The sequence below is a fragment of the Vipera berus genome, assembly GCF_964194415.1.
Source record: "Vipera berus genome assembly, chromosome: 3".
Classification (NCBI taxonomy): domain Eukaryota; kingdom Metazoa; phylum Chordata; class Lepidosauria; order Squamata; family Viperidae; genus Vipera; species Vipera berus.
The window spans coordinates 2,491,751-2,512,332 of record NC_138204.1 but is presented as its reverse complement, the minus strand read 5'-3'; the positions used below and the strand labels follow the sequence as shown (position 1 = coordinate 2,512,332).

At 51.5% G+C, this 20,582-nt stretch overlaps 2 protein-coding genes across 2 annotated transcripts in view; one reads left to right on the top strand and one right to left on the bottom strand.

Annotated features, from left to right (window-relative positions):
• TTLL9 (tubulin tyrosine ligase like 9) overlaps positions 1-3,279 on the top strand; it is a gene marked incomplete at both ends in the record, with an annotated part of 32,790 nt that extends 29,511 nt beyond the window's left edge. The window contains 2 exon segments of the mRNA XM_081323552.1: positions 522-643; positions 3,209-3,279. Of these exon segments, the coding sequence (XP_081179678.1) occupies positions 522-643; positions 3,209-3,279 (193 nt within the window).
• A 1,538-nt stretch (positions 3,280-4,817) lies between these two features.
• Positions 4,818-18,980, bottom strand: PDRG1 (p53 and DNA damage regulated 1). The gene is made up of 5 exons (XM_081323854.1): positions 18,756-18,980; positions 15,756-15,831; positions 9,279-9,353; positions 6,489-6,569; positions 4,818-5,261 (listed from the first exon to the last, which is right to left on the bottom strand). Exons 1-5 carry the CDS (start codon positions 18,939-18,941, stop codon positions 5,179-5,181), a joined length of 501 nt encoding a protein of 166 aa, XP_081179980.1. The 5' UTR covers positions 18,942-18,980; the 3' UTR covers positions 4,818-5,178.
• Positions 18,981-20,582: the final 1,602 nt, after the last annotated feature.

The window sequence follows — 20,582 nt, the reverse complement described above, 5'->3', positions numbered from 1 at the left end:
TAGTCCAACACCCTACTCAGGCAGGGAACCCTATACCGGGTCCCGAACCCCCGGTCCATGGCATGCCAGCAACCAATCCGCATAAACAAGCAAAGCCCCATCCGTGGGATGCAGGCTGCACACAAAACCACACACCCTCCAGTGCGCGGAAAAACCTCTCTCCACGTAACCGGTCCCTGGTGCCCAAAAGGTTGGGGACCTCTGCCCTATACCACTTCAGACAAATGGCTGTACAATCTCTTCTTGAAAACTTCCACTGTTGGAGCATTCACAACTTTTGGTGGCAGGGAGTTCCACTGGTTGATTGTTCTCACTGTCAGGAAGTTTCTCCTTAGTTCCAGGTTGCTTCTCTCCTTGATGAGTTTCCATCTGTTGCTTCTTGTCCTTGTCTTCTGGTGCTTTGGAGAATAGGTTGACCCCCTCTTCTTTGGGGCAGCCCCTCCAATACTGGAACATGGCTATCGGGTCGGTCCCCCCCAACCCCACCCCCAGTCCCTCTTTCTTTCATTCTTTGTCCTTAGTTTGACAGGGAAGGAAAAGCGCGTCGGAGGCTTTGATCTCATGTGGAACGATGGCCCGGTTAGCAGGGAAGAGGCAAATCTGGATACGCCAATGAACGGCTTTGTGGCAAACACACACCTAGGTAAGGCATCAGATGGCTGTGAGAAGAGTTGATGAGGTGGGAGGCTTACGCTTTGGAGCAGGGGTCTTCAAACTTGGCAACTTTAAGACTTGTGGACTTCAAGTCCCAGAATTCCTCAGCCAGGCACGAGGAATTCTGGGACTTGAAGTCCACAAGTCATAAAAGGGCCACGTTTGAAGAACCCTGCTTGTGGACTTCAACTCCCAGAATTCCTCAGCCAGGCACGCTGGCTGAGGAATTCTGGGAGTTGAAGTCCACAAGTCTTAAAAGTTGCCACGGTTGGAGACCCCTGTCCTACACTAGTTTCTCTCAACCTCGGCAACTTTCAGGTGCGTGGACTTCAACTCCCAGAGTTCGTAGCCTGGGTGGGGAATTCTGGGACTTGAAGTCCACAAGTCTTAAAAGTTGCCACGGTTGGAGACCCCTGCCTTGGGGGCTGGTTGTGCCTCACGACTCTTCATTTTAACAACCACTCAAAGTTACGAGGGCGCTGTCAAAGGTGACTTACGATTGGTGCCCATGTGAGGACCCCGTGGTCACAGGATCAAAACTAGGGATCAATTTACAAACGGAGACACATGCAATTTCTTTCTCCAAAAGCTCCTGATCTGCGGAAAGACGAGGGGAAGAACGGGCCACTGGCGGGCATTAAAGCCTACGTCGAGGTCCGCTGGAATTAGTTCAATTAATTAATTCAAATTAATTCAGATAGCCGCCCCCCCCCTCTCTCTCTCTCTCACACACACACACACACACACTTACAGCCATTCGTTTAGCAACTGTTCGAAGTTGCAACGGCTCTGGAAAAAGTGACCTATTTGGAAATTATTAGAAAATAAGAATATTATATTGTGGTATCAATTTGTTGAGGTAGATGGCGAGAACGTAAATAGATAAGACGTGTACCCTGAACACCAGATTATGTGAGGAATTGTGATAAAGGGAATTGGGGGTCATTTAAAATTTGGAAATGATAAAATATTAAACGTTCAATTTAAATACTAATGGAAAATTAAAACTGAGAAAAAGTCACTAGGTTACTGATTGTCTAAAAGATTGATGGTTGAAACAGTTTAGGTACATATAAACTAAAAGCTCTTGATAAATGTAAGAAAGTTGCCTTTGATTGTTAGAATAAAAATTGTGTTAAGTACGAGACAGTGCGTATTAAGGGGAAAAAAAGAGAGGAAATATTTACTGTAATAGTTTGAGATTTGCATTAATGATATTTGCATGTAATTGAATTATTGTAACTCAGCCGTCACGTTGCTTTTCAAATATGTAACATTAAAGGTAAAGGTTCCTCCGCACATGCGTGCTAGTCGTTTCCGACTCTAGGGGCCGGTGCTCATCTCCATTTCAAAGCCGAAGAGCCAGCGCTTGTCCGAGGACGTCTCCGTGGTCATGTGGCCGGCATGACTAGACGCCAAAGGCGCACGGAACGCTCTTACCTTCCCACCGGAGTGGTCCCTGTTTTTCTACTTGCATTTTGACGTGCTTTCCAACTGCTAGGTTGGCAGAAGCTGGGACGCGTAACAGACGCTCACTCTGCTACGCGGCACTCGGGATTCGACCCGCCAAACTGCCGACCTTCTGATCGACAAGCTCAGCGTCCTAACCCACTGAGCCACCATGTCCCTTCCTGTAACATTAGAAAACCAGTAAAATTTTCAAAAACCAACCAACCAACCTGACTTCTGACCGGTATTCACGCCTACGGCCCTTGCAGCGTCCCCGTGATCATGTGATCCAAATTCAGACACTCGGCAACTGGCGTTTTACTTAGGACAGTTGCCGGGTCACATGACCACGGTGGTTTGGTGACCCACCCAGCCGGCTTCCGACAAACTCAAGGCAGGCAGTCCTCGGCTTACGGCGGTCTGCTTAGTGACCGTTCAAAGTTACAGTGGCCCTGAAAAAAAGGGACTTAGGCCCCTTTTCACACATACAGCTAGGGTCATGTGATCAAAATTCAGACCCTGGCTCGCGTTTGTGACGGTTGCAGTGTCCCCGGGGTGTGTGTGTCACGTGATCCCCTTTTACGACCTTCTGACAAGTCAACGGGAGAACCGTTGTCGCTAATTTTAATTTCTTTTAATTTTTGTATTTTGTATTTTGTCTTTTAACATGTACTGCCCTGTTCACCGCCCTGAGTCCTTCGGGAGAAGGGCGGTATACAAATAAAATTAATAAATAAATAAATAAAATAAAATTTATCAACCGCGGCGATTCACTTAACAACGGAGGCCAGAGAGGTCGTAAAACGGGGCCAGACCCACTCGAGCAACCTCTGGCTTCCCAGCGGAAACGTTGTGGCCCTTAAGTCGAGGACCACCTGTAGCCGAAGCGAGAGTTGCTTTAATTTAACTTGCCTCGCTTAACAACTGCAGCGATCTGCTTAACGACCAAGTTTTTTTTAAAAAAAAAAACAATTGCAAAATCGGACACAACTGCCTTGCTTAAGCAACGAAAACTCCGGTCCCGATCGTGGTCGTAAGTCAAGGACGGCCTGTACCCCTTTCCCCCCCCCCAATCTGACCTTGTCTTCTCTCCCCTCCGCTGCAGGTTACAGCAACGACAGGAAGAAACAGCTGAAGCAACTTTTCAAGTCGTTTCAGCCGCCCTTAAAAAATTAAGGCTCGGCCAGAAAGTGGCTGGATTTTATTTTTTAAGAAAGAAAAAAAAAGATTCATGGGTTTTCCGGTCCCTTCGCCCATGTCAGCTGGATGCCTCTTTTGCTTTGGAAGGTCCTGTCAATCAAGCTTGAAGTTTTCTTGACGGAGAGGCTGACCAAGGGCACCGAATGGCTGTGAAGATGGACGCACAGCAAGCTGTCTCCACTGCAGAGATGTCTTGCGGAGGCAGGCAGGCAGGCAGGCTGGCTGGCTGCAAAACGTGGGGGGGAAAAAAGTCTGTAAAATGTTTTTCAGCTGTTGGAAGTGGCAAAATTGCCACCCTGTGTGGCACCGAACCGGGCAGAAAGTAGCATCTTAGCCAGCGCCTCTTCTGCCAACCCTGATTCCGATCCAAACCTTCTGGAATGAGCGTGAATCGTAAAAGAATGCCTTTGTACTCCAAAAGCTTTTAAAAACCTTTATTTTTTTGGATCTTACTAGCAAATAGTACTTAGGATACAAGGGGGGGGGGTGTCCCTGGTGCTCTATGAGCTGGGTTTGCTTTCTTGCAGATGTCTCACTACCAAGCTAGGTGACGTCATCAGTGGTAGGAGGGTGGGTGGGCTGTGGAGGACGGTGGGGTCTTTGGTGCTCTCTGAGCTTGGATGTTTTCATGATCCAGCTAGGTAACATCATCAGCGCTAGAAGGGAATGGGGTTTGTGGAGAGGAGGAGGAGGATGAGGAGGATTGAGGCGTCCTTGGTGCTCTCTTAAGCTTGGTTGTTTCCTTGGAGACGTTGTGTGACCCAACTAGGTAACACCATCAGTGCTAGAAGGGAATGGAGTTTGTGGAGAGGAGGAGGAGGAGGAGGAGAAGGAGGAAGAGGATTGAGGCGTCCTTGGTGCTAAGCTTGGTTGTTTCCTTAGACGTTGTGTGACCCAACTAGGTAACACCATCAGTGCTAGAAGGGAATGGGGTCTGTGGAGAGGAGGAATAGGAGGATTGAGGCATCCTTGGTGCTCTTGGTTGTTTCCTTAGAGACGTTGTGTGACCCAACTAGGTAACACCATCAGCGCTAGAAGGGAATGGGGTTTGTGAGGAGGAGGAGGAGGAAGAGGAGGATTGAGGCATCCTTGGTGCTCCTCAAAGCTTGGTTGTTTCCTTAGACGTTGTGCGACCCAACTAGGTAACACCATCAGTGCTAGAAGGGAATGGGGTTTGTGGAGAGGAGGAGGAAGATGATGACGACTGTGGGGTCCTTGGTGCTCTCTAAGCTTGGTTGTTTCCTTAGAGACGTTGTGTGACCCAACTAGGGAACACCATCAGGGCTACGAGGGGATGGGGTCTGCTCTCCGACTAGATGCAGTGAGCACATTAAAGAGCAGCCCAGTCAAAGAATCACCCAGAGGAAGGAAACAAACCCACCAAGACGACAGGGCAAAGCGCAATGTCTAAAAAGAGACCCTCCCCATGGAGGAAATGGGGGAGAGGGGCTTTCCTTCCAAGTTTTTATTCAGACAACGCCTGTGGCTAGACAAACACAACCGCACAACCAAAGCAAGCGAAGCAGAGATTTATTTTCCACCCTTCTCCCGACGGATGTGGGAGTCCCCCGGGGTCTCAGGCAGGGAAACGTAGATGAACGGGAAGTCCTCCAGCCTCGCTGTCCACCATCGGCGTTCCATATCAAAGCTCAGAAGGGCAAAATTCCGACCTCCAGCAACGCTCTCCTCAAACTCCTGTCCACACAGCGTCAACCGTGACTTTCCTCAAATTTCCAGGCAGCTCGCTAGCTTTAAGAGAGGGGCATAAGGGACCCCCGTGAAAGGCTCAAGCGCTCGGCAAGCAGCCGGTTTTCTCTTGCCAGGAGCACGGAAAGCGCGGTGCCCACGTCAAAACCCAGGCCAGGGGGAACGGCTTCAGTTGTCCACCACTTTCTTCATGAACCACATTTCCTCGGCGGTCAAGGGTTTCAAGTCGTAGCCTTTCAGCTCTGGTTTACCTTCAGGATGAGGAAGGAGACATTAAAACCATTAGGAGCCAGTTCGGCTCACTGGCTAAGGCAACAAACGGGCTGGAAACTTGGGAGGCAGTGAGTTCTAGTCCCGCCTTAGGCACGAAAGCCATCTGGGTGACTTTGGGCCAATCACCAGGAGACGGTGAGTTCCAGTCCTGCCTTAGGCAGGAAAGCCAGATGGGTAACTGTTTTGGGTCAATCACCAGGAGATTGTGAGTTCTAGTTCCACCTTAGGCTTGAAAGCTGGCTGGATGACTGAGCCAATCGCCAGGAGATGGTGAGTTCCAGTCCCGCCTTCAGCAAAAAAGCCACCTAGGTGAATTAAGGCCAATCACCAGGAGACGGTGAGTTCTAGTCCCACCTTCGGCACAAAAGCCAGCTAGGTGAATTTGGGCCGATCACCAGGAGACGGTGAGTTCTAGTCCCGCCTTAGGCACGAAAGCCAGCTAGGTGAATTTGGGCCGATCACCAGGAGACGGTGAGCTCTAGTCCCACCTTCAGCACAAAAGCCACCTAGGTGAATTTGGGCCGATCACCAGGAGACGGTGAGTTCCAGTCCCGCCTTAGGCACGAAAGCTGGCTGGGTGACTTTGGACCAATCACCAGGAGTTGGTGAGTTCTAGTCTCACTTTAGGCACGAAAGCCGGCTGGGTGACTTTGGGCCAATCCCCAGGAGACGGTGAGTTCCAGTCCCGCCTTAGGCACAAAAGCCGGCAGTTCCTCTCCCTCAGCCCAGCCCACCTCACAAGAGTTGTTAGGAAAAGAGGAGCCAGAAGGAATATTAGGTATACATAAAAATAATAGAGGTGCGGTATAGTAAAGGTAAATAATGAAAATTAAGAAGTTAAACTAAATTTAAAAAAGAATCTTAAGCTCCCTCCTAATCTACCCCATCGCCCCTGGGATCGAGGAGGAGGGAATGGCCCAAAGGTGTCCAGGGAATCCCTGTGAAGCGGGGGGAGGCGGGGGATAGACGCTGGGCTTCCCAGCTCCTAGTCCAGCCCAGCCCCTTCCCCATCGCTCCCCACGGCTCTTACAGCCTTAAGACTGGAGGGAAGGAAACCTCAATTGTGCCACTCAGAGCTCAGCTTAGAATGCAACAGTACCGTGGAAGATAAGGCGCCATTCGCACAATTAACCAAACTGGAAAGGAAAGCTTGGCACGCTCAGCTTTCCTTTGGAATCAGGTTAGGGACCCCGACGGGCACCGACCTTGGGCCTCCATGAGGTTGCTGACTTTCCCTTTGAGCTCCTCCTGCAACTTCGCAATTTCTTCCTCCAGCAGCTCTTGATCTGCGGAAAGACGGGCGGAAGAACGGGACGCGGGTGAGGGTTACCACAGATAGGACAGGATAGGCTTTACTGTCAGTTATTTTTTAACTACGGCACTCATCAAAAATGAAATTTAGTGGCCCGCTCTCAAAGTGAACACACACCTAAACATACTATATACAATATATGTACAGACCCACACCCCTACGTATACATAACATATGAATATTAAACACTGTCCATCTTGAATATATAACGGAATGAGGAAGCTTGAGAGTTCACAAGGTTAATATTGTATGGAACAAAACTGTCTGAATCTTGATGTTCCAGAATAGAATAGAATAGAATAGAATAGAATAGAATAGAATAGAATAGAATAGAATAGAATAGAATAGAATAGAATAGAATAGAATAGAATAGAATAGAATAGAATAGAATAGAATAGAATAGAATAGAATAGAATAGAATAGAATAGAATAGAATAGAATAGAATAGAATAGAATAGAGTTGGAAGGGACCTTGGAGGTCATCTAGTCCAACCCCTTGCTCAGGCAGGAAACCCTATACCATTTCAGGCAAATGGCTGTCCAGTCTCTTCTTAAAAACTTCCAGTGTTGGAGCAGCCACAATTTCTGCAGGCAAGCTGTTCCACTGGTTAATTGTCCTCACTGTCAGGAAGTTTCTCCTTAATTCCAGGTTGCTTCTCTCCTTGGTGAGTTTCCATCCGTTGCTTCTTGTCCTGCCTTCAGGCGCTTTGGAGAAGAGCTTGACTCCCTCTTCTTTGGGGCAGCCCCTGAGAGATTGGATCCCTGCTATCATGTCCCCCCTGGTCCTTCTCTTCATTCAGCTAGAGACGTAGCCAATTCCAGCAACCGTTCTTTGTACGTTTGAGCCTCCAGTCCCCTGATCATCTCTGATCACGCCAAGCTGCAGATGGCCCCTGAGAAACATGTGCAGAGACTGGCACCGCTTTCCAACAGCCTGGCAAGCCCTTATGCCATTCCCACGGGAAAGAATGAGGGGGACGGCCCAATCTGCTGCCGGAATATGCTGATCCTCCCACAGGGGGGGAAAAAAAACCGCAGGGAGACGGGACGAAAGAGGACGATGAACCCCCCCCACCCCCCCCCCCCCCACAGGGGAGCTGTGTGCTGTAGAGGCTCCGCGACAATCTCCCTTTTCATTTCATATAGAGGGCTAGGGGTGGCCGACTGCTTTGCTAATCAGAGGAGGAATTTCACGGAACCGTGGCTGCTTTGCTGGTTTTTCTGGCCAGACGTTTCATGACCCAACTAGGGAACATCATCAGTGCTGGAGGAGGAGGAGGAGGAGGAGGAGGAGGAGGAGGAGGAGGAGGAGGACTGTGGGGTCCTTGGTGCTCTCCGAGCATGGTGGTTTTGTCAGAATCCATTTATATCACATTTCATAAATGTATAGGTAGAACATTATGCTTATTCTGGGGATTCTGCCATCTCTCCGAGGGGGGGGGGAGAGGATGGTTACTTAGATTGAAATAGGCAATCTTCAAACAACACAAAAGGGGAGGGGGGAGGAGGGACGGATCTGGATCACATCTTCATTTACAACTGAAAAAGGAAGAAGCAATAACAATAAAACCAAGGAGAGTTCCCTTTCCCACGGAAGGGCCTGACACCTAAGCAAATGATGGGAGCCTGACCAAATGGATAAGGGGAGGGGGCTGAAATGGGAATGCTTTATATAGGATTGAAATGTAACTTTTGTCAGATTCCGTCTTGTATTGCCACAATCGATTCCATCCTAGTAAACATTTTCCTTTTGGACTAAACTTGCATCCAAGAGTTCTTATTTCCTAAGATGTGGATTGAGGTGGGTCCTGACAGGTTTTCTTGCAGAGGTTTCACCACCCAACTAGGGAACATCATCAGTACTAGAAGGGAGGAGGAGGAGGAGGAGGAGGAGGAGGAGGAGGACTGTGGGGTCCTTGGTGCTCTCGGAGCTTCATTGTTTTCTTGCAGACATTACATGACCCAACTAGGGAACGTCATCAGGGCTAGAAAGGAGGGGGCTTGTGTAGAGGAGGAGGAAGAGGAGGAGGAGGAGGAGGAGGAGGAGAAAGAAGAAGAAGAAGAAGAGGAGGAGGAGGAGGAGGAGGAGACTGTGGGGTCCTTGGTGCTCTCGGAGCTTCATTGTTTTCTTGCAGACATTACATGACCCAACTAGGGAACGTCATCAGGGCTAGAAAGGAGGGGGCTTGTGTAGAGGAGGAGGAAGAGGAGGAGGAGGAGGAGGAGGAGGAGAAAGAAGAAGAAGAAGAGGAGGAGGAGGAGGAGGAGACTGTGGGGTCCTTGGTGCTCTCGGAGCTTCATTGTTTTCTTGCAGACATTACATGACCCAACTAGGGATCACCACCACTGCTAGAAGGCAATGGGGTTGCTCTCTCTTCATATACACTCCATCCTGAGAGTTGACATCACTGCGTCATAAAAGTCACGGAAGGCTGAGAATGATTGTTATCAATTACTCTCCTACCAGCAACCATAAACCTCAACCACTGAGAGGCAACAGTGGAAAAGCACGTCAACCTTTTTCTGCGGGAGACAGAGAGAAGTTCCAAACTGTGAATTGGGCTGGCGCCATTCCATGCCTGACCAACACACACACACACACGCACACACACACACACACACACACACACACGCGCCCCGGCTCAGCCCTTGAACCTTTTTAATTCTGCAAACGGGAGCTCACCTCTCTGGAGCATCTCCCGGGTCTTCGTTTTCGGAAGCTGTATGAACATGCTCCCGAAGCAAACCGTGGCTTTGTCTGAAAGCAGGAAAAGAAAGCTTGCTTTAATAGGAAGCCTCGGTTTGTTTACTTAAAAAAAAACAACGAAATGGGTCCTGCTTTGAAATCTCAGCCTCTTGGAGCAGGAACCTGAAACCTTCCAGATGTGGCTGAACTACAAGACCCAGCAGCCTCGGCAGCAGCTGGCCGGAAAATGGCTCTTTACTCCTGGGGTTGGTTATCGTGGCGTCGTCATAGAGGGCACGCAGGTCAGGAGGGTTTTAATAATAATAATAATAATAACAACAACAGCAGTAGTAGTAGTAATAGTTGGAAGGGGCATTGGAGGTCATCTAGTCCAACCCCCTACTCAGGCAGGAAACCCTATACCATTTCAGACAAATGGCTGTCCAGTCTCTTCTTAAAAACCTCCCGTGTTGGAGCATTCACCGCTTCCAGAGCAGACATGTCAAACTGCTGGCCTGCGGGCTGGATGCATCACGACCAAACCACGCCCTCCCCATTGCGGGCAATGGGGAAAAAGTCGCGATACGTCACGCGACATCGCGAGTTTGACATGCCTGTTCTAGAGGCAGGCTGTTCCACTGGTTAATTGTCCTCACTGTCAGGAAGTTTCTCCTTAGTTCTAGGTTGCTTCTCTCTTTGGCTCACTTTACAACCGTCGTGGCTTAAGGCAATAACTGCGAGCTCAATTACAGCCACGAGTGGACGGCTATATCTGCGTTGCTGATTGGCAGCCCGATCTGGGTCTCTTACGTCAACGCTGCTAACATCGGATGTTCTTGCTTTGATAACAAATACATGGAGATGTGATTTATGACTGTTAATTAGAGGAAGGAATTGTGCTTTGATACTATGTGCTTAGGGGAGGGGAATTCAGATGTTGGCTTCGATGCGGATGCCATGCTACTCATATTTGTGATCTATCTATCTATCTATCTATCTATCTATCTATCTATCTATCATCTATCTATCATCACCTATTCTCTATCAATCAATCTATCATCTATCTATCTATCTATCTATCTATCTATCTATCTATCTATCTATCTATCTATCTGTCATCACATATTCTCTATCTATCTATCTATCTATCTATCTATCTATCTATCTATCTATCTATCTATCTATCTATGTCTATCTATCTATCTGTCATCACATATTCTCTATCTATCTATCTATCTATCTATCTATCTATCTATCTATCTATCTATCTATCTATCATCTATCTATCTATCTATCATCACCTATTCTCTATCAATCAATCTATCATCTATCTATCTATCTATCTATCTACCGTATATACTTGAGTATAAGCTGAATTTTTCAGCCCACTTTTTGGGCTGAAAAATTCCACTTCGGCTTATACTCCAGTCAACAAAAAAACTTACCGAGGACTTGTGCGCGGCCGAGGCTTTGGTGCTTCCGGGATCGCCCGCACCTCTCCCAAGCCACCGCCGTCCGAGACCTGCCGAAGTTTGGGGAGGTTTGGGGAGGTGCGCGCGCACCTCCCCAAACTCCGCGCCTTGCCTGCCTGCTTCTTTCCGCAGCGGAAAGAAGCAGGCAGGCAGGGCGCGGAGGAACGGAGACTTGCCGACGTTTGGGGAGGTTTGGGCGCCTCCCCAAACCTCGGCAGGTCTCCGTTCCTCCGCGCAGACCTGCCGACGTTTGGGGAGGTTTGGGCGCCTCCCCAAACCTCGGCAGGTCTCCGTTCCTCCTGCCGACCTTTGGGGAGGTTTGGGCGCCTCCCCAAACCTCCCCAGGTCTCCGTTCCTCCTGCCGACCTTTGGGGAGGTTTGGGCGCCTCCCCAAACGTCCCCAAACCTCGGCAGGTCTCCGTTCCTCCTGCCGACCTTTGGGGAGGTTTGGGCGCCTCCCCAAACCTCCCCAAACCTCGGCAGGTCTCCGTTCCTCCTGCCGACCTTTGGGGAGGTTTGGGCGCCTCCCCAAACGTCCCCAAACCTCGGCAGGTCTCCGTTCCTCCTGCCGACCTTTGGGGAGGTTTGGGCGCCTCCCCAAACCTCCCCAAACCTCGGCAGGTCTCCGTTCCTCCGCGCAGACCTGCCGACCTTTGGGGAGGTTTGGGCGCCTCCCCAAACGTCCCCAAACCTCGGCAGGTCTCCGTTCCTGTTTGGGGAGGTTTGGGCGCCTCCCCAAACCTCCCCAAACCTCGGAAGGTCTCCGTTCCTCCGCGCAGACCTGCCGACCTTTGGGGAGGTTTGGGCGCCTCCCCAAACGTCCCCAAACCTCGGCAGGTCTCCGTTCCTGTTTGGGGAGGTTTGGGCGCCTCCCCAAACCTCGGCAGGTCTCCGTTCCTCCGCGCAGACCTGCCGACCTTTGGGGAGGTTTGGGCGCCTCCCCAAACGTCCCCAAACCTCGGCAGGTCTCCGTTCCTCCGCGCAGACCTGCCGACCTTTGGGGAGGTTTGGGCGCCTCCCCAAACGTCCCCAAACCTCGGCAGGTCTCCGTTCCTGTTTGGGGAGGTTTGGGCGCCTCCCCAAACCTCCCCAAACCTCGGCAGGTCTCCGTTCCTCCGCGCAGACCTGCCGACCTTTGGGGAGGTTTGGGCGCCTCCCCAAACGTCCCCAAACCTCGGCAGGTCTCCGTTCCTGTTTGGGGAGGTTTGGGCGCCTCCCCAAACCTCCCCAAACCTCGGCAGGTCTCCGTTCCTCCGCGCAGACCTGCCGACGTTTGGGGAGGTTTGGGCGCCTCCCCAAACCTCCCCAAACCTCGGCAGGTCTCCGTTCCTGTTTGGGGAGGTTTGGGCGCCTCCCCAAACCTCCCCAAACCTCGGCAGGTCTCCGTTCCTCCGCGCAGACCTGCCGACCTTTGGGGAGGTTTGGGCGCCTCCCCAAACGTCCCCAAACCTCGGCAGGTCTCCGTTCCTGTTTGGGGAGGTTTGGGCGCCTCCCCAAACCTCCCCAAACCTCGGCAGGTCTCCGTTCCTCCGCGCAGACCTGCCGACCTTTGGGGAGGTTTGGGCGCCTCCCCAAACGTCCCCAAACCTCGGCAGGTCTCCGTTCCTGTTTGGGGAGGTTTGGGCGCCTCCCCAAACCTCCCCAAACCTCGGCAGGTCTCCGTTCCTCCGCGCAGACCTGCCGACGTTTGGGGAGGTTTGGGCGCCTCCCCAAACCTCCCCAAACCTCGGCAGGTCTCCGTTCCTGTTTGGGGAGGTTTGGGCGCCTCCCCAAACCTCCCCAAACCTCGGCAGGTCTCCGTTCCTCCGCGCAGACCTGCCGACCTTTGGGGAGGTTTGGGCGCCTCCCCAAACGTCCCCAAACCTCGGCAGGTCTCCGTTCCTGTTTGGGGAGGTTTGGGCGCCTCCCCAAACCTCCCCAAACCTCGGCAGGTCTCCGTTCCTCCGCGCAGACCTGCCGACGTTTGGGGAGGTTTGGGCGCCTCCCCAAACCTCCCCAAACCTCGGCAGGTCTCCGTTCCTGTTTGGGGAGGTTTGGGCGCCTCCCCAAACCTCCCCAAACCTCGGCAGGTCTCCGTTCCTCCGCGCAGACCTGCCGACCTTTGGGGAGGTTTGGGCGCCTCCCCAAACGTCCCCAAACCTCGGCAGGTCTCCGTTCCTGTTTGGGGAGGTTTGGGCGCCTCCCCAAACCTCCCCAAACCTCGGCAGGTCTCCGTTCCTCCGCGCAGACCTGCCGACCTTTGGGGAGGTTTGGGCGCCTCCCCAAACGTCCCCAAACCTCGGCAGGTCTCCGTTCCTGTTTGGGGAGGTTTGGGCGCCTCCCCAAACCTCCCCAAACCTCGGCAGGTCTCCGTTCCTCCGCGCAGACCTGCCGACGTTTGGGGAGGTTTGGGCGCCTCCCCAAACCTCCCCAAACCTCGGCAGGTCTCCGTTCCTGTTTGGGGAGGTTTGGGCGCCTCCCCAAACCTCCCCAAACCTCGGCAGGTCTCCGTTCCTCCGCGCAGACCTGCCGACCTTTGGGGAGGTTTGGGCGCCTCCCCAAACCTCCCCAAACGTCGGCAGGTCTGCGCGGAGGAACGGAGACCTGCCGAGGTTTGGGGACGTTTGGGGAGGCGCCCAAACCTCCCCAAACAGGAACGGAGACCTGCCGAGGTTTGGGGACGTTTGGGGAGGCGCCCAAACCTCCCCAAAGGTCGGCAGGTCTGCGCGGAGGAACGGAGACCTGCCGAGGTTTGGGGAGGTTTGGGGAGGCGCCCAAACCTCCCCAAACAGGAACGGAGACCTGCCGAGGTTTGGGGACGTTTGGGGAGGCGCCCAAACCTCCCCAAACGTCGGCAGGTCTGCGCGGAGGAACGGAGACCTGCCGAGGTTTGGGGACGTTTGGGGAGGCGCCCAAACCTCCCCAAACAGGAACGGAGACCTGCCGAGGTTTGGGGACGTTTGGGGAGGCGCCCAAACCTCCCCAAAGGTCGGCAGGTCTGCGCGGAGGAACGGAGACCTGCCGAGGTTTGGGGAGGCGCCCAAACCTCCCCAAACAGGAACGGAGACCTGCCGAGGTTTGGGGACGTTTGGGGAGGCGCCCAAACCTCCCCAAAGGTCGGCAGGTCTGCGCGGAGGAACGGAGACCTGCCGAGGTTTGGGGAGGTTTGGGGAGGCGCCCAAACCTCCCCAAACAGGAACGGAGACCTGCCGAGGTTTGGGGACGTTTGGGGAGGCGCCCAAACCTCCCCAAAGGTCGGCAGGTCTGCGCGGAGGAACGGAGACCTGCCGAGGTTTGGGGACGTTTGGGGAGGCGCCCAAACCTCCCCAAACAGGAACGGAGACCTGCCGAGGTTTGGGGACGTTTGGGGAGGCGCCCAAACCTCCCCAAAGGTCGGCAGGTCTGCGCGGAGGAACGGAGACCTGCCGAGGTTTGGGGAGGTTTGGGGAGGCGCCCAAACCTCCCCAAACAGGAACGGAGACCTGCCGAGGTTTGGGGACGTTTGGGGAGGCGCCCAAACCTCCCCAAAGGTCGGCAGGTCTGCGCGGAGGAACGGAGACCTGCCGAGGTTTGGGGAGGTTTGGGGAGGCGCCCAAACCTCCCCAAACAGGAACGGAGACCTGCCGAGGTTTGGGGAGGTTTGGGGAGGCGCCCAAACCTCCCCAAACGTCGGCAGGTCTGCGCGGAGGAACGGAGACCTGCCGAGGTTTGGGGAGGTTTGGGGAGGCGCCCAAACCTCCCCAAACAGGAACGGAGACCTGCCGAGGTTTGGGGACGTTTGGGGAGGCGCCCAAACCTCCCCAAAGGTCGGCAGGTCTGCGCGGAGGAACGGAGACCTGCCGAGGTTTGGGGAGGCGCCCAAACCTCCCCAAAGGTCGGCAGGAGGAACGGAGACCTGCCGAGGTTTGGGGAGGTTTGGGGAGGCGCCCAAACCTCCCCAAAGGTCGGCAGGAGGAACGGAGACCTGCCGAGGTTTGGGGAGGCGCCCAAACCTCCCCAAAGGTCGGCAGGAGGAACGGAGACCTGCCGAGGTTTGGGGAGGCGCCCAAACCTCCCCAAAGGTCGGCAGGAGGAACGGAGACCTGCCGAGGTTTGGGGAGGTTTGGGGAGGCGCCCAAACCTCCCCAAAGGTCGGCAGGAGGAACGGAGACTTGGGGAGGTTTGGGGAGGCGCCCAAACCTCCCCAAAGGTCGGCAGGAGGAACGGAGACCTGCCGACGAGCCGCGGCCACACAGGGTATTCCTGTGTATTCAGGCTTGCAAAATGGCGGATCGAGCCTCTGCTGGCGGCAGAGGCTTGCAGAACGGCGGATCGGCTTATACTCGAGTCAATAACTTTTTCCAGTTTTGGGGGGTGAAATTGGGGGTCTCGGCTTATACTCGAGTCGGCTTATACTCAAGTATATACGGTATCTATCTATCTATCTATCTATCTGTCATCACATATTCTCTATCTATCTATCTATCTATCTATCTATCTATCTATGTCTATCTATCTATCTATCTATCTATCTATCTATCTATCTATCTATCTATCTATCTATCTATCTATCTGTCATCACCTATTCTCTATCTATCTGTCTGTCTGTCTGTCTGTCTGTCTGTCATCACCTATTCTATATCTGGTGCTGCAGTGCTTAGAATGCAGGATTGCAGGCTGACTCTGCCCACAGCTGTGAGTTCGATCCTGACTGGCTTAAGGCTGATTCAGCTTTCCATCCTTCTGAGGTCGGTAAAATGAGGACCCAGATTGTTGGGGACAATATTCTGACTCTGTAAAGCATTGAAAAGGTGTGGTATATAGTCTAAGTGCTCTTGCTATTTGACCGGCCAAACCAGTACTGGTCAACCTCGACGACTTTTAAGATGCTTGGCTGACTGGGGAATTCTGGGAGTTGAAGTCCACTCATCTTAAAATTCATCAGGTATGAAAAAACGCTGGGCTAAAACCCTGAGCTAAGCCATTACAACATCAGATGGACTTTTTCACACAATTACAGGAGGGGGGAAAAACAACAACTCACCAGCTGAATCCATGTCCTTACTCAGGGCTCTTAAGGCTTCCCGATTCTGATTCCGTTTCTGATTCAGATCGAAAATCTACAAGAGAAATGGATAAAACCTTCAAGCTTTACCAAAAAGCTCATTCATCGCGAGCATCTCCTGGTCTCGCTTCTTCCCCTCTGCAGATTGGACAAACCATCTTGTATTACTGCACCTGAAGGCAGGACAAGAAGCAAGGGATGGAGACTAACCGAGGAGAGAACCAACCTGGAACTGAGAAGGAATTTCCTGACAGTGAGGACAATTAACCAGGGGAACAATCTGCCACCAGAAGTTGCAAGTGGTCCATCCCTGGAGGTTTTTAAGAAGAGACTGGATAGCTATTTGAAATGGCATAGGGGGGGGGTTGAACAAAAGACCTCCATGGTCCCTTCGTTTATTCAGTGGAATAGATTGCTTCCAGAAGTTGTGGGTGCTCCAGCAATGGAAGTTTTTAAGAAGAGGCTGGACAACCGTTTGTCGGGAATGGTATAAGGATGCCTGCTTGAGCAAGGGGTTGGACTAGAAGACCTCCACGGTCCCTTCCAACTTGGTTATTCTGTCTGTCCAATAGCTGGCTGGAGGCTGGGGCTGCAAAAATGCCACTGGGAAAAAAAAAACCAACATTATTTTGGCTGCTCACTGGTGGCTTGGCACTTTGTACCCCTAATCTGGACCGAGATGCCCTACGCACAGTCACCCATGCGCTCGTGACCTCCCGGCTAGACTACTGCAACGCTCTCTACATGGGGCTGCCCTTGAGGACCACTCGGAGGCTTCAGCTGGTGCAGAATGCAGCCGCGCGAGTTGTGATGGGAGTTTCCCGATACTCCCGTGTAACACCTCTTCTCCGCGAGCTGCATTGGCTTCCGGTTGCCCTCCGGGTGAGATTCAAGGTGCTGGTGATGACCTATAAAGCCCTAAATGGCTTGGGTCCGGATTATCTAAGGGAACACCTGCTGCCGGGATCAACTTCCTTTTTTTTTAAAAAAATGAATCTTTATTTACATTTCGTGTTAAAAACACACCATACACCAACAAAGACAAAAAAAAATATTTACAATATACAAAAAACGAAGAAATCAAAAAATTGAAAACCATTTCAAAAATTTCACATTATATCTACCTCTAAACTAACAATTATGTTCCACTCATTAAGTCTCTTATAACTATTCAACTCCAAAGCTTATTCATTAACAAAGACTATGTCACTTCATTTTTGACCAACCTCCAAGCCACCCTCATTTCTTTAATCTTTTATCCGTCCAAATATACCATTTATTCCATGATAGAAATGCTGGTGTCTCTTCTTTACCCTTCAACTTCTTGGTCAATGTGTCTGCTTCTGCACAATCAAGTATTCTCCTAATTATAACTTCATCCGGCGGGGTATGATTTGCCTTCCAAAATTGAGCATACCCCATCCTTGCCGCCGTTAAGATATGTAAAACCAAATACCATATTTCCTTCTTAATATTTCCAGGCCTGGAGCCAAGCAGATACGTCTCTGGTTTAAGATCAACTAAACACCCTGTAATTTCCTCTTCCCATCGTCCCGTGCGCTCCCACAGGGAGGGCCTTCTCAGGGTACCGCCGGTTAAGGAATGCCGGCGGGTTATTCCCAGGGGAAGAGCGTTCTCTGTAGGTGCGCCGGCCCTATGGAACCAACTTCCCACGGAACTTAGGACTGCCCCCGACCTTCGTTCATTTCGCCGGGACCTGAAAACTTGGCTCTTCGAGCTGTCTGGCCCAGACTGAGGGGTTTTAATTTTAATTGGGTTTTAGTTTTAAATTTCGGGGACTTGAATTAATTAATTGTTTTAACTGATTTTAATTTTTGTATGTTATGCTTTCAATTTTCCCTGTAAACCGCCCTGAGTCCTACAGGAATAGGGCGGTATATAAATTTAATAAAATAAATAAATAAAATAAATAATCCAGGAATTGGAAGGAATTTTCTAACAAAACGAGCCAGTTGCTACCTTGCAGCCATAAGGGGGCCCTGCCCTCCTCTCCTCTGTGGTCTGTAATGCAGATTGCTGAGTAGTCCAAGGCTGCTGAGCCCCTACCCCATTTTATGTATAGGAAGGAAGGAAGGAAGGAAGGAAGGAGAGAGGGAGAGAAGGATAAAGTGAAAGAGGGAGAGAGGAAGGAAGGAAGAAAGAAAGAAAGGGAGAGAGAAAGAAAGAAAAAGAAAGGAAGGAAGAACATTAAAACATAATAATAGAATAAATAGTAACACTACTGGGAGAGTCAGTCTCCATCTGCAAAAAAATTTAAATAGTCTTTACAAGCATTTTCCCTGGACAGCACGTTGCTGCCCCTTGCTTATTTATTTATTTTATTTATTTATTTATTTTAATTCCATTTATATCCCGCCCTTCTCCGAAGACTCAGGGCGGCTTACAAGCTTAGCAGTAGCCTTCATTCTATGCATATGCCTGCTTATTAGGGCTTTCACACACACACACCCCAAGCGGCATTATTACAAAGTCAGCTTAATTGCCCCCAACAATCTGGGTCCAGCTTAGGGCTGGACTAGACGACCTTGGGGTACCCCTTCCAACAAGACAACCCTAGGATCCTCTGGAGCGTGGTCTGAGCTGGGGGGGGGTTTGTTGGACTAGTGCAGGGGTAGGCAACCTCGGCTCTTTTATGACTCATGGACTTCAACTCCCAGAATTCCTGAGTCAGCTATTCCTGAGTCAGGAATTCTGGGAGTTGAAGTCCATGAGTCATAAAAGAGCCGAGGTTGCCTACCCCTGGACTAGTGGATCTCTAGGTTCCCTTCCAAATGGACAGTTCTACACAAGAGTGTTTGCGATATTTAACCTTGTTGTAAGTATTTTATATGTTTCGGGGGGGGGGGGGAGACGGAAATCCCTAGGCCTGCCTTGTTCTGGGCGCGGGGACTACAACTCCCATCATGCCTCGCGGCGCCAATTTCCCCCTCCCCCCCCCAACGGCGCTCCCCGGCCTACCTGCTGCCTGGTGGCCATCACCTCCTCGGCCAGCGCCTCCACCTCGGCCAAATAGCGGAGCACGAAGTCCGGATCGCCACCGGCCATCGCGCCGGGAAACTCGAAGGAAGAGCGACGCCGGGAAACTCCGCGACTTGACGTGGCGCGGCCTAGTCGGCGCAGGCGCCTGAGCCGGGCGGTTGCCATGGCCACCGCCAGGCCTTGAGGCCTACTCCAGGCCTTCGCCGGCTTATCTCACCAAGCTGGGAAGGAGGCGGGTAACTAACCCGCTTCTCCTCGGGCGGCAGCCGGGGAGGACAGGCAGGACTTCCCCGGAGGCCCTTCGAGGCCTTGGACTCCGTTTCTCCTTCTCCTCGGCCGTCCAGGATCAGGATGGGCTCGGATGGGCTCTGCCCTCCTTCCTGACATCGAGCGGCTCTTAACCTGGCAGTTCTATGAGGATGGATTACAAATCCCATCATCCGCCCTCTTGCGGGACCGCGGGGCTGGGCATGATGGAGAACTGAGTGATGCATTGAAAAGCGCCAGAGACAGCGGCAAGGAAGACCATTGCCTGACTTTCCAGAGAGAAACTCCTTGCTGGGTGGATGTGTTGTCTGAACCCAGTCACGTGGGTCAGCTTGACCTGCTTTGGGAAGGAAAGACCTGCTGGTGGCATTCACAGGACACCAAAAGCTTCCTTTGAAATGTGGGGCCAACTCAGCCAGTTGTGCCAGCGTTGTGTGAATACCAAAATGGGTGAATTCACCAACCCTGGTTTGGGCCAAGGGATGAAATGTCCTTCCTTCCTTCCTTCCTTCCTTCCTTCCTTCCTTCCTTCCTTCCTTCTTCCTTCCTTCCTTCCTTCCTTCCTTCCTTTCTTTCTTTCTTTCTTTCTTTCTTTCTTTCTTTCTTTCTTTCTTTCTTTCTTTCTTTCTTTCTTTCTTTCTTTCTTTCTTTCTTTCTTTCTTTCTTTTTCTTCCTTCCTTCCTTCCTTCCTTCCTTCCTTCCTTCCTTCCTTCCTTCCTTCCTTCCTTCCTTCCTATAAATAATTCAAAGTGAACATACATAATACTCCTTCCACTTTCTCTTTTCCACAACAACAACCCTGCAAGGTGGGTTGGGCTGGGAGAAAGTCGCTCAGCTGTGGCTTTCATGGCTAAGTGGGACTATAACTCACTGTCTCCTAATGACTGGTCCAAAGACACCCAGGCCGCTTTCGTCCCTAAGGCAGGACTATAACTCACCGTCTCCTGGTGATTGGCCCAAAGTCGCCCAGGTGGCTTTCATGCCCAAAGCAGGAGCAGAACTCAAGAGTATTTCTATTTGTGTAACAAGATAAAATGTTAAATCTTCCATTTTCCTTCCCCAGTATATCTTTCCTTCAGTTCTTGCAGAGAAAAAGAGAATATATTGCAGAACAAATTTGTATTCAGATGTGTTTTTTCCCATCCCTCCATGCCTCGCCTTGGCAACTTTCTCTGGCCAAAACTCCTGTGATGGATGATTTGCGGCAGAAGCGGCCTTCGAAGAGTTGGCAGCTCCAAGTGGGGATGGGTGGATGGTAGCTGTTGGGGAGAAACGGCTGGACTTTTGATCAACTGGCAACTCTGCTGCACGGAGTCCTAAATTACCTTAATGTAATTAAACTGGAGCACTCGGTTCACCAGAGGCATCTGTTAAAAGCGCAGAAGCAATAAAAGTGAGAAATTGTGGCTTCTAGGAAAGTCACGCCTGCCAAAAAGCCGGATGCAATTTGGGACAGAGTTTCTCAACCTGGGCAACTTTTAAGACTTGTGGTCTACCCACTTCTGGAATTCTGGGAGTTTGAAGTCCATGTCTCTTGAA

Coding starts and splice junctions, on each gene's coding strand:
- PDRG1 (XM_081323854.1), bottom strand. CDS start 18,941: ATGGCAACCGCCCGGCTCAGGCGCCTGCGCCGACTAGGCCGCGCCACG. Junction 6,570..9,278: donor CCGGGAGATGCTCCAGAGAG/GTGAGCTCCCGT, acceptor GTCTTTCCGCAG/ATCAAGAGCTGCTGGAGGAA. Junction 5,262..6,488: donor CAACCTCATGGAGGCCCAAG/GTCGGTGCCCGT, acceptor CTCATCCTGAAG/GTAAACCAGAGCTGAAAGGC.